The sequence below is a fragment of the Nerophis ophidion genome, linkage group LG13 (genome assembly GCF_033978795.1).
Source record: "Nerophis ophidion isolate RoL-2023_Sa linkage group LG13, RoL_Noph_v1.0, whole genome shotgun sequence".
In the NCBI taxonomy this organism is placed as follows: domain Eukaryota; kingdom Metazoa; phylum Chordata; class Actinopteri; order Syngnathiformes; family Syngnathidae; genus Nerophis; species Nerophis ophidion.
Window position 1 is genome coordinate 53,288,152 of NC_084623.1, and position 14,080 is coordinate 53,302,231.

At 37.2% G+C, this 14,080-nt stretch overlaps 1 protein-coding gene across 1 annotated transcript in view; it reads left to right on the plus strand.

The window, feature by feature from the left end:
- The first annotated feature begins 634 nt into the window (after positions 1–634).
- The window catches only part of LOC133564731 (sodium channel subunit beta-2-like), a 35,665-nt gene continuing 22,219 nt past the window's right edge, over positions 635–14,080 (plus strand). The window contains exon 1 of the mRNA XM_061919212.1: positions 635–764. Coding sequence (XP_061775196.1) covers positions 689–764 — 76 coding nt within the window. The 5' untranslated portion in view covers positions 635–688. The remainder of the gene's footprint in view (positions 765–14,080) is intronic.

The following is a 14,080-nucleotide window of genomic DNA, read 5'->3' on the forward strand; positions in this document are numbered from 1 at the left end:
CACCATCAAGGTATATATTGACGCTTACATAGGTCTGGTGATAATGTTCCCCTTTAAGAGCATCTGTCATAGATTAGTTTCACCCTGTAAATAAAAACTAACTGCACGGTATTCAATTTTTTTTACTTTTACCTGTACATCTTGTAGTAAGAGGTGACATATTTAGAAAAGACTAATCATGCAATAGATTATGTGAACCACAGTTCCAGTCCAATCTGCATATGCAGTAATCCTGCAGGATCCCAAAGAAAGGCTGATTTTTCAAAGGGACGGCCTGGATTTAATTGTTTGTTTGATTTGCACGGCGGTATTAGTTTTGTGAAATCTATTCCTATACATTTCTAACAGTATAATAACTACTGCGTTTCCAATTTGACCTTTTTTAATACATTCATAATGTGCCTTGTCGATTTAAATACAGTTTTGTTAACTATTTCAATGGATTCATTCACGATCATTTCGTGTTTGTTGTCCGACCCGCCCGCCTGTCTCGCCCCATACACTGAGAACCGTAAAACCAACCATCACAAGGCTACAGACACTGCCAGCTATGTCCTGCCTCTAAGCACACACGCTTTATTTTTCAGCGTTTTTACCTGCCAAAAAGCTTTCTTTTTTTTTTTTTTTTTTTTCTCTATTTTTGCATTTGTCCTGCCCCCCTAAAAAAAAATCGTTTGAAGCAGCGACCATGTGTGTGAGTGCGCAGGCGGGGAGAAGCGGCGTTGCTCGGCTGCTGATGCTGATCCTGCTGCTGGGGGTCTCCGGTAAGAAGCCATCACGTCGATAGGATGGGCTCCACAATGTTATTATTGCATATTTTTATTTTTTTTGTATTAAAATGACGTCGACCAGGCCCTGAAAACCTTTGATAGTAAACGTTTCCGCGGCCTGCCTTAGCCATTTGTTTATTTATTTATTTTTTTGTTGCTATTTCTAAGGCCTATAATAACATCCCCGTTTAAGATGAAACACGTGCATGATGGAGTCATAACCATATTTATATTATTCATAATAATGTCTAAACTCTCTGGTACTTTGGAGCAAACGTACAAAACCTTTGGCGCCATTTGTATAACATCATCAATTATTTAACTAATAAAGCTGCACATTGTCCTTTTTTTCCAAGCCTCCTATATATTTTCATTTCTAATAAATGACCCAAATAAGACACACCAACAAATTAATATGTCAATAATATTTATCTTCCCAATGAGAAATCATTGCAAAGGGTTTTATTTAGCCCTATGGTTTGTTTTCAACTAGTAAGGTGCCACACCCTTTTTCGTCCCCATGACAACAACTGTTTCGTGAATTATTTATGTTGATGATTGATGTGCAGCAATGATATGTGCAGATTTTAGTGAAAGTAGCAATGCGTTTTGTTGCTGGATTGTGTTTATAATTTGTGCTACAAAGCTCACGCAGAAGGACAGTTGCAAAAAACAACCGCTAGAGAGCAGCAGCAGATCAATTTTTTTAATGGTTTGAGTTGAATGGTTTCAATTGTATTCATTTAGATTTTTTTAATTTTTTAAAGTAGGGGAGAGCCACTAAAATCCTAAATAATGGAGACAAGTCAGACATGGTGTTTTCTTATTTTAAAAAAACACTTTATCGTATAAATGTAAATACAGTAAGTGTAACAGTTTATTAGTTCTGCAACCTTTGTTTCTAAAATTACATTTTACCAATTATGAATCATAGTTTATTGTTACGTAGAACCCCAGATATGAAATTTCAAAGTTTTAAATAATTACATACATTTTTTAATTAATTTACTATAATTGAAATTAAATAAATACATCTTGTTAAATGTGCCAGTAATTAAAATAATGCAAAAGCACATTTAATATTTTAATTAAATACTTAAGTTTTATTTTATTTTAAAATACATTTAAAAGGTGCTGACACACAGGGTTTATGAATAATTAATACAATAAATAAATGATTAAATTGGTAAACAAATAATTCATTAAACTGTAAAATAAATAGTTAATTGAAAGGTGAAATAAATAATAAAAAATATTGAATAATTATATAAATGTATAGGATTTTACATTAATTAAATTGATGACACATTTAACAAAAGTACTTTAATTTACATTAACTTTAGTCATAGTACAGAACATTATGCAATAACCTGATATAAATCCATCCATTTCCTACCGCTTATTCCCTTTTGGGGAGGCGGGGGGTGCTGGCGCCTATCTCAGCTACAATCAGGCGGAAGGCGGGGTACACCCTGGACAAGTCGGCTGGCATTTAATTATTTATTAATATTTTTATAATTTTGTTTATTATTTATTATCAATTTGTTTTAATTTCTTTTTTGGGGGGGTGAGCTCAATTGTATTGCATGGAGAGTCAATTGGGACAAAATTAATTCGAGAAATAAATGTTTAAATAAGTACATACATTTTTCAATAATTTAATCAAATCTAAATTAACTTAGAAATGTGTTATTAAAGTTACTTTAATGTTTATTATAAAATGCATTTACAAGGTGCTGACACACAGGTTAATGAATAACTAATTGAATGAATACATGATTAAATTGTGAAATAAATAATTCATCAAATTGTGAAATAAATCATTTGAAATATTATGTAATGATGTAAATGTATATAATTTTACATAACTGATGACACAATTAACACAAGTACTTTAATTGGCTTTGACTTTACTCATAGTACAGTACATGATGCAATAACCTGATTTCAGCCAGCAATAAATGTTTTACTATTATTACTATTATTATTTATTATCACTTTGTTTTACTTGTTGAACTTTTTGCAACACTTGTTCTGCAAGACATTATGTTCTCAACCGGGGTAACAAATAAATATTTTAACAAATACATACATTTTTCAATAATTTAATAAAATGTTAATTAAATAAAAAAATGTGTTATTAAATGTGTCAATATTCAACTAATGTAAAAGTGCATTTAATTAATTATTGAAGTTGTTTTTTTTAATTATAAAATACCTTTACAAGGTTCTGACACAAAGAATTAAATAAGTACATGTGTAATAATTTTAAAAATTATTCATAAAATAAATTATTTAAACTATAACATAATGATATAAGTGTAGAATATTTTACATTAAGTTCATTGATGACACATTTAACAAAAAGTACTTTAATTTACTTTAACTTTAGTCATAGTACAGTACATGATGCAATAACCTGATTTCAGCCAGCAATAAATGTTTTACTATTATTACTATTGTTATTTTTTATTATTTATTATCGCTTTGTTTTACTTGTTGAGCTTTTTGCAACTCCTGTTCTGCAAGAAATGATGTTCTCCACCGGGGTAACAAATAAATATTTTGACAAATACATATGTTTTTTTAATAATTTAATAAAATGTTAATTAAATTTTAAAAAAATTATTAAATGTATCAATTTTCAAATAATGTAAAAGTGCATTTAATTAATTATTGAAGTTGTTTTTTTAAATTATAAAATACCTTTACAAGGTTCTGCCACAAAGAATTAAATAAGTACATGTGTAATAAATTTAAAAATAATTTATGAAATAAATTATTTAAACGAAGTGGCTGGGGAGAGGGAAGTCTGGGCTTCCCTGCTTAGGCTGCTGCCCCCGCGACCCGACCTCGGATAAGCGGAAGATGATGGATGGATGGATGGATGGATTATTTAAACTATAAAATAATGATATAAGTGTAGAACATTTTACATTAAGTTCATTCATGACACATTTAACAAAGGTACTTTAATTTACATTAACTGGTTTATGAAAGAATAGTTAAATACATAAATGATTAAATTGTGAAATGGATAATTTTATCAAATTGTGCAATAAATCATTTAATATATTAAATAGCGATACAAATATATATAATTTTACATTAAATTAATTGAAGTCACATTTGATCAAAGTACTTAAAATTTAGTTTTTTAAGCGCAAAAATATGACTAAAGTGGTGAAGCTGTCTATTCGTTTTACTGTTCCATCCATCAACTTTAGTTAGTTGTTTATTTATTTTAGCACAGCATAATTGTATGTAAATGTATTTGCACTAAGCAGAAAACATTCTAACTTTCATTTGGTGTTAGCGAGTATTCTAATGTGGTTATAATTGAGGATGATTGTCAGTAGCAAAGTTTAGTCTAGTTAGCGGTTTGTTTGTGTATTTTCGTACCTACTGATGACGTCACAACAGGGCTAATGTTAACATGTGCGCACCGAGCGTAATAAAGCAGGGAAAAAAGAAAATCTCGGATTGCAAGCAGTTCTGTTCTAATCCCGCTAACGTCTCTTCTTGCTAGCGTAACACAAAAAAAAATATTCTTCATTTCAGAGCTTTTTGCGAGTGTTTCTACAAAGCACAGTAAAACTGGACAAACACAGTAAAGTGTGTTCATGTTACTTGTGTCGGGCTTGGGCTGTGGATGTTTGTGCTTCCTCGATGCAAGGATGATGTGGGACATGATATTTATTAAATAAACAAACAAACTACAAAAAGGCAAACCGAGGACGCGCTCTGTGGCGGATAATAAACTATACTAAACTTTAAACGAAACAGCACAATGGCATGACTATAAACAAAAAAAACAAAACTTGCACTGTGGCATGAATACACAAACTTACACGGCATGGAACCGTGGACGAGGACGTGAAGGTTTGAACAGCATGGGTAGGGTGCGTGCGAGTGTGAGAAGATCCCAGGACGAAGACAAGAAAAAGAGTGACTTAAATAGCTGTGATGATTAGTGAAAACAGGTGTGAGGCTGAGAACAGGGACGTGACGGGTGAAAACTAATGAGTTGACATGGAAACAAACAAAACCAGGAAGTGCAAAACCTGACTGAATGTACAAAAACTAAACATATCATGACCAAAACCAAAACATAACTTAGAGGCGTGACGACTTGCATGAGATACAAAATATCTTCTCTGTGAAAGTCCAACGTGAAAGAAATGCATTAAAAGAAATGCGCGAGCTGGATGCTAATATGTGCTAATAATTAGCATTAGCCGTTTTACGGAGCAATTTCCTCACCCCAAAATGTATGACGGAAAAAAAGATTCTAATCAGAGTGAGGAACAGTTATATTTACCATTTTTTCAAGGTGAAAGCGAAAGAACACATAATAATAATAATAATAATAAAAATGATAGTAATACAAATAATAATACAAACCAGGGGATTACTACAATTTTTACAGTTTACACGTTCAATTATTTTCACTTAAAACAACAACATTGTCATTGTGTGTGTATATATATATATATATTTTTTTTTTATATATATATACATATATATATACATATATATATATACATATATATACATATATATATATATATATATATATATATATATATATATATATATATATATATATATATATATATATATATATATATATATATATATATATATATATATTTACTGAGATTTTAAGCATTAACAAAAATGACAAAAATATTTTGCCATAATTGAATTATATTTATGTAGCGCTTTTCTCTAGTGACTCAAAGCGCTTTACATAGTGAAACCCAATATCTAAGTTACATTTAAACCAGTGTGGGTGGCACTGGGAGCAGGTGGGTAAAGTGTCTTGCCCAAGGACACGACGGCAGTGACTAGGATGGCGGAAGCGGGAATCGAACCTGCAACCTTCAAGTTGCTGGCACGGCCGCTCCACCAACCGAGCTATACCGCCCCGATAAAAAATATCAATGCTATATTTATCTGTCGATACGTGTAGCGACCCGCCTACTCCTGTTTACATTCACGTACTCTCACTCGGCATGTTGTATCCTCCTAAGGTGTGCAGTATAGCGTTTTTAGGTAGCTCATCCTCCGGTGATAATGTTACTTGTGAAAAACAGTTTATTCACCGACATTGAGGCGTGTACTGCTGACTTAGAAGCTGCTTTGCACTGTGGAGGGACATTAGCCTCCACAGTTTGTATATTAAGGCAAATTTCCCCTTAAGAAACAACGTAAACATGAATAATGTGTTGCAGCTTTAAATTTCAGTAAATGTTTGCACACTAATAATAATAATAAATAATAAGACCAATGGAAATAGCACTATTGATATTAATTTCCCCTCTGGGATTAAAACAGTATGTCTGATTCTGATAATGAATAATAACAATAATTAAAGCTGCAAGCAGCGATGGACGGGATCGACTTTTGCTGGTGTTTCCTGCCTTTACCCATTCAACATATCTCTACCTGCACATTACCTACCTTCCCTGCATCCTGGGGTCACACTGGTGCTTCTTTCTCTCACCCATACATGCTGGTGCTTCCTGCCATCACCCAGACAACATATCTTTACCTGCACATTACCTACCTTCTCTGTATCCTGGAGTCAAACTGGTGTCTCCTTCTTTCACCCAGTCAACACATCTTTACCCGCACAGTACCTACCTTCTCTGGTGCTTCCTGCTTTTAAGCGGCCATCTTGAGACGGCAGCAGCGCAGCAGTTCTTTGAAGGCTCGTAAAATCTAAACCAGAGCAGTTAGAAAAACTCTTCTCCCAACTTTTAATCAGAAAAGTTCTATCTCTTTCCTGTTCGAGTTTGAAGCCGACACAACAAACGCGCTCAGAGGAGATAATGTTTGAAAAAAGGTGACGGGTTTTTACAAAGCTTTTGTTTTGAAGGGGTGATTGCCAGCTTCGTGTTGATTTTTGCTGAAGGGTGTCAATTAAAGAAATGTAGGTCTAAGTGAGACCTACATAGAGGTTTTTTTTTCGTGTCTCTACCACATTCCTTCTGGAAGTTACAGGCAGTTTTGTCTGTGTTTTCTTCTTAGGAGCAGTTTTGTCTGTGTTTTATTCCTAGGGGGCGCGAGAGCGCAGTTTTGAGTTTTGGGGTTAGGTTTTTTTTATTAGATCGCAATGTTCGCCAGTCCTGATGTGTGTGTCCAGTTTGGTGAGTTTTGAAGCATGTTAAGGGGTTCAAATTACAGTTCAAAGAGGCAAAGGTGAGTGTTTTTACAAAACTTTTGTTTTGAAGTGGAAATTGCAAACTTCCTGTTGATTTTTCTGAAGGGTGTCACAGTATTAAATCTAGGTCTAAATGAGACATACATAGAGGTTTTTGTTTCATGTCTCTATGACATTCCTAAGGGATGTTACAGGCAGTTTTGTCTGTGTTTTTTCCTAGGGGGTGCGAGAGCGCAATTTTGAGTTTTGGGGTTAGGTTTTTTTTTTTTTAGATCGCAATTTTCGCCAGTCCTGATGTGTGTGTCCAGTTTGGTGAGTTTTGAAGCATGTTAAGGGGGTCAAAATACAGCTCAAAGAGGCAAAGGTGAGTGTTTTTACAAAACGTTTGTTTTGAAGGGGGAATTGCAAACTTCCTGTTGATTTTTTCTGATGGGTGTCAGAGTATTAAATCTAGGTCTAAATGAGACATACATAGAGGTTTTTGTTTCATGTCTCTACGACATTCCTTCTGGAAGTTACAGGCAGTTTTGTCTGTGTTTTCCTCCTAGGAGCAGTTTTGTCTGTGTTTTATTCCTAGGGGGCGCGAGAGCGCAATTTTGAGTTTTGGGGTTAGGTTTTTTTTATCAGATCGCAATGTTCGCCAGTCCTGATGTGTGTGTCCAGTTTGGTGAGTTTTGAAGCATGTTAAGGGGGTCAAATTACAGCTCAAAGAGGCAAAGGTGAGTGTTTTTACAAAATGTTTGTTTTGAAGGGGGAATTGCAAACTTCCTGTTGATTTTTGCTGAAGGGTGTCACAGTATTAAATCTAGGTCTAAATGAGACATACATAGATGTTTTTTTTTCGTGTGTCTACCACATTCCTTCTGGAAGTTACAGGCAGTTTTGTCTGTGTTTTCTTCCTAGGAGCAGTTTTGTCTGTGTTTTATTCCTAGGGGGCGCGAGAGCGCAATTTTGAGTTTTGGGGTTAGGTTTTTTTGATTAGATCGTTATTTTTGCCAGTCCTGATGTGTGTGTCCAGTTTGGTGAGTTTTGAAGCATGTTAAGGGGGTCAAATTACAGCTCAAAGAGGCAAAGGTGAGTGTTTTTACAAAACGTTTGTTTTGAAGGGGGAATTGCAAACTTCCTGTTGATTTTTGCTGAAGGATATCAGAGTATTAAATCTAGGTCTAAATGAGACATACATAGAGGTTTTTGTTTCATGTCTCTATGACATTCCTTCTGGAAGTTACAGGCAGTTTTGTCTGTGTTGTCTTCCTAGTAAGAGTTTTGTCTGTGTTTTATTCCTAGGGGGCGCGAGAGCGCAATTTTGAGTTTTGGGGTTAGTTTTTTTTTATTAGATCGCAATTATCGCCAGTCCTGATGTGTGTGTCCAGTTTGGTGAGTTTTGAAGCATGTTAAGGGGTTCAAATTACAGTTCAAAGAGGCAAAGGTGAGTGTTTTTACAAAACATTTGTTTTGAAGGGGGAATTGCAAACTTCCTGTTGATTTTTGCTGAAGGATGTCAGAGTATTAAATCTAGGTCTAAATGAGACATACATAGAAGTTTTTGTTTCATGTCTCTACTACATTCCTTCTGGAAGTTACATGCAGTTTTGTCTGTGTTTTCTTCCTAGTAAGAGTTTTGTCTGTGTTTTATTCCTAGGGGACGCGAGAGCGCAATTTTGAGTTTTGGGGTTAGGTTTTTTTTTATTAGATCGCAATTTTCGCCAGTCCTGATTTGTGTGTCCAGTTTGGTGAGTTTTGAAGCATGTTAAGGGGGTCAAATTACAGCTCAAAGAGGCAAAGGTGAGTGTTTTTGCAAAACGTTTGTTTTGAAGGGGGAATTGCAAACTTCCTGTTGATTTTTGCCGAAGGGTGTCACAGTATTAAATATAGGTCTAAATGAGACATACATAGAGGTTTTTGTTTCATTTCTCTACGACATTCCTAACGGATGTTACAGGCAGTTTTGTCTGTGTTTTCTTCCTAGGAGCAGTTTTGTCTGTGTTTTATTCCTAGGGGGGGCGAGAGCGCAATTTTGAGTTTTGGGGTTAGGTTTTTTTTATTAGATCGCAATTTTCGCCAGTCCTGATGTGTGTCTCCAGTTTGGTGAGTTTTGAAGCATGTTAAGGGGTTCAAATTACAGTTCAAAGAGGCAAAGGTGAGTGTTTTTACAAAACTTTTGTTTTGAAGGGGGAATTGCAAACTTCCTGTTGATTTTTGCTGAAGGGTGTCAGAGTATTAAATGTAGGTCTAAATGAGACATACATAGAGGTTTTTATTTCATGTCTCTACGACATTCCTAACGGATGTTACAAGCAGTTTTGTCTGTGTTTTTTCTTAGGGGGCGCTAGGGCGCAATTTTGAGTTTTGGGGTTTTGTTTTTTCAGTAGATGGCAATTTTTGCCAGTCCTGAAGTGTGTGTTAAATTTGGTGAGTTTTGAAGCATGGTCAAATTACAGCTCAAAGAGGCGTCAGTATAATAATAATAATAAAACCTTAGAAATACAATAGGATCCTCTGTCCCAAAGGGACATTCGGTCCCTAATTACCTCTATTATCAACAATACACATGTTTCAAATGCAACCATACATACATGTAACGATAACTTGAAATACAAAAGAAAGCAGATAAATGGAGGGGAAGAGGGAGAAGCGAACTGTATTAACCTTGTAGATTGTTATAGTAACAAAAGGTTAAGCTTGGTCAGTGTGCCGTGTGTTACCCAGATTCAGGGAACAACGTTAATATATGTTTGATGTAATGTGATCATATGCATGAGTGTATGTATGTATATGTACTTATATATGTAGAGTATGTATGTTTGTAGAGTGAATATAAGCGTGTGGATGTACGAACTGTGAGTGTGTAGGTATGTACTTTATTTGTGTGTGTGTGTGTGTGTGTGTGTGTGTGTGTGTGTGTGTGTGTGTGTGTGTGTGTGTGTGTGTGTGTGTGTGTGTGTGTGTATGTGTGTGTGCGCGGATGTATGTACACTATATTGCCAAAAGTATTTGGCCATCCATCCAAATGATGAGAATCAGGTGTCCTAATCACTTGGCCCGGTGTATAAAATCAAGAACTTAGGCATGTTTCTACAAACATTTGTGAAAGAATGGGCCGCTCTCAGTGATTTCCAGCGTCATTGGACGCCACCTATGCAACAAATCCGGTCGTGAAATTTCCTCGCCCCTAAATATTCCAAAGTCAACTTTATTATAAGAAAAGTGAAGAGTTTGGGAACAACAGCAACTCAGCCACCAAAGTGGTAGGCCACGTAAACTGACATATAGGGGTCCGCGGATGCTGAAGCGCATAGTGCGAAGACTTTCTGCACAGTCAGTTGCTACAGAGCTCCAAACTTCATGTGACCTTCCAAAAAGCCCACGTACAGTCCGCAGAGTGCTTCATGGAATGGGTTTCCATGGCCGGGCAGCTGAATTTAAGCCATACATCACCAAGTCCGATGCAAAGTGTAAAGCATGTCGCCACTGCTCTAGAGTCCAGTGGCGACGCCTTTGGACTGATGAATCACGCTTTTCCATCCTGCAATCTGATGGACGAGTCTGGGTTTGGACGTTGCCAGGAAAGCGCTACATTTCGGACTGCATTGTGCCGAGTGTGAAATTGGGTGGAGGAGGAATTATGGTGCGGGGTTGTTTTTCAGGAGTTGGGTTTGGCCCCTTAGTTCCAGTGAAATAAACTTTGAATGCTCCAGGATACCAAAACATTTTGGACAATTCCATGCTCCCAACTTTGTGGGAACAGTTTGGAGCGGGCCCCTTCCTCTTTCAACATGACTGTACACAAAGCAAGGTCCACAAAGACATGGATGACAGAGTCCGGTGTGGGTGAGCTTGACTGGCCTGCACAGAGTCCTGACCTGTAACCCAATATAACAGCTTTTTGATGAATTAGAACGCAGACTAAGAGCCAGGCCTTCTCGACCAACATCAGTGTGTGACCTCACTAAAGATGTCCGATAATATCGAACTGCCGATATTATCGGCTTATTAATGCGGTATCGGTATGGGTTTTTAAAAAGTTAAATTTATGACTTTTTAAAACGCTGCTGTACGGTGTGGTACACGGACTTAGGGAGAAGTACAGAGCGCCGATAAACCTTAAAGGCACTGCCTTTGCGTGCCGGCCCGATCACATAATATCTACAGCTTTTCACACACACACAAGTGAATGCAAGGCACACTTGGTCAAAAGCCATACAGGTCACGCTGAGGGTGGCCGTATAAACAACTTTAACACAATTAATGATATTGTTTTGCTGCAAAAAAAAAAGCTGTACGGCTAATAAACAAAGCAGGATATCATGACCATACCCATCCATTATTTGTTAAATCAAAATTTATGAAATTTCAAGATATTGTTTATTGTAAAATAACACAGATAATGTCCAAAGCAAAAATAAATACTCTTCCAGAAGGAATTCAAAAAATACTTCTCTCTACAGACCAGCAAATACAATCTAAGAGATGAATCTAAGTTTATTTTACCAAAAGCAACATTAGTTGTTAAACGTAGATTTTTATCTGTTCTCGGTGTTAATTTGTGGAATTCTGTTGGTAGAGAAATAAAAATGAGTGACTCAGTATTTAATTTCAAAAAGAAGATGTCACAATGTATTTTAAAAAGTTATGTGAACTAGAAATGTATGTTTGTTTGGTTAAATAATGGGCATATAAGCTTTTTTGCTTCTGCCTGTTTCAGTCATGTTATTCATTTTTGAATCGTGATCCATGTTTGAATATGTTTTTGTTAGACTGAAAATAAACTGAACTGAAACTGAACACTGTTTCAAAAAAGTGCCACACTGTGAACCCACACCAAACAAGAATGACAAACACATTTCAGGAGAACATCTGTACTGTGACACAACATAAACTCAACAGAACAAATACCCAGAACCCTTTGCAGCACTGCCTCTTCCGTGACGCTACAATATACACCCCCCGCTACCCCTACCCCCCCGGACAACATTCACACTCACATTCAATTGCACTAAAAAAATCAAACACAACATTTGTAATAGAGTACATTTTGCATTCAGCGTCACTTTTCCTGCATGAAGTAGCCAAAAAAAAAACGACAGAAAACATGGCTTTCTGCAAAGTTGCAAAGAGAAGAGCGAGATGGAGAAATATGGGAGGGGTAGAGAGACTGGAGTTATGCAGGAGGTTGCTCCACTGCAGTATTTCATCTCTTTGCAAACGTGTCCGGCTCAAATCGCATCTGCTCCAAACGCCGCAGGACCGCCGAGTCAGCAGGGGACGATTCCCCCCCCCCAGCCCAAGCGTGTACGTGTGGCGAAAAAGGGTGGAAGGCGTAAAACATGCGTGACGATGCAAAGGTCTTGGCCGTGTAAGCAGAGACTGGAGGTGACTTTGTGGGCATTACGTGGACGAACACTGCTGATACACACACTATTTGGGAGTTTATGTGTAAATAATACATATTGGACAGTGGGAGGACATTTTAGTGTGTGTGTGTGTGTGTGTGTGTGTGTGTGTGTGTGTGTGTGTGTGTGTGTGTGTGTGTGTGTGGAGTGGTGCAGCAGCAGTGGGAAGCCAGCCAGAAACACCCGACTGCAGAGGAGAGAATGGTGCAGAGTCCCATCACACACACACACACACACACACACACACACACACACGCACAACGGCAGTTTTTGTCAGAGTGAAAACTCACACTTTGGAGGGATGAGGAAATGTTCAGTGTTATCGTTCCAACTTATTCCGTCGTTTTTGTTTGCAAAAGGTTTTTACTGAAGCCAAATCGTGCAAAAAAAAAAATGTTTTACCTTATAGCAGTGGTTCCCCAACCACCGGGCCGTGGCCCGTTTGGTATCGGGCCGCAGAAATTTTTTTAATCATTTTTATTTAAAAAAAAAACAAAATAATTTTTTTTTTTTTTTTTTTTAATTATATCAACATCCATCCATCCATTTTCTGCCGCTTATTCCCGTTCGGGGTCTCGGGGGGCGCTGGCGCCTATCTCAGCTACAATCGGGCGGAAGGCGGGGTACACCCTGGACAAGTCGCCACCTCATCGCAGGGCCAACACAGATAGACAGACAACATTCACACTCACATTCACACACTAGGGCCAATTTAGTGTTGCCAATCAACCTATCCCCAGGTGCATGTCTTTGGAAGTGGGAGGAAGCCGGAGTACCCGGAGGGAACCCACGCATTCACGGGGAGAACATGCAAACTCCACACAGAAAGATCCCGAGCCTGGATTTGAACCCAGGACTGCAGGACCTTTGTATTGTGAGGCAGACGCACTAACCCCTCTGCCACCGTGAAGCCCCTTAAATCAACATAAAAAACACAATATACACTTGCAATTAGTGCACCAACCACAAAAACCTCCCTTTTTCATGACAAAAATGTCCCTTTTTCATGACAAAGAAAAAAAATTAAAAAAAAAAAAGCCCCCCCCTCGAAAGCCTGGAAATACAAACCCCGTTTCCATATGAGTTGGGAAATTGTGTTTGATGTAAATATAAACGGAATACAATGATTTGAAAATCCTTGTCCACCCATATTTAGTTGAATATGCTACAAAGACAACATATTTGATGTTCAAACTGATAATAATCATTAACTTTAGAATTTGATGCCAGCAACACGTGACAAAGAAGTTGGGAAAGGTGGCAATGAATACGGATAAAGTTGAGGAATGCTCTTAAAACACTTATTTGGAACATCCCACAGGTGTGCAGGCTAATTGGGAACAGGTGGGTATAAAAACAGCTTCCCCAAAAATGCTCAGTCCTTCACAAGAAAGGATGGGGCGAGGTACACCACTTTGTCCACAACTGCGTGAGGAAATAGTCAAACAGTTTAAGAACAACGTTTCTCAAAGTGCAATTGCAAGAAATTTAGGGATTTCAACATCTACGGTCCATAATATCATCAAAAGGTTCAGAGAATCTGGAGAAATCACTCCACGTAAGCGGCATGGCCGGAAACCAACATTGAATGACCGTGACCTTCGATCCCTCTGACGGCACTGTATCAAAAACCAACATCAATCTCTAAAGGATATCACCACATGGGCTCAGGAACACTTCAGAAAACCACTGTCACTAAATACAGTTGGTCGCTACATTTGTAAGTGCAAGTTAAAGCTTTACTATGC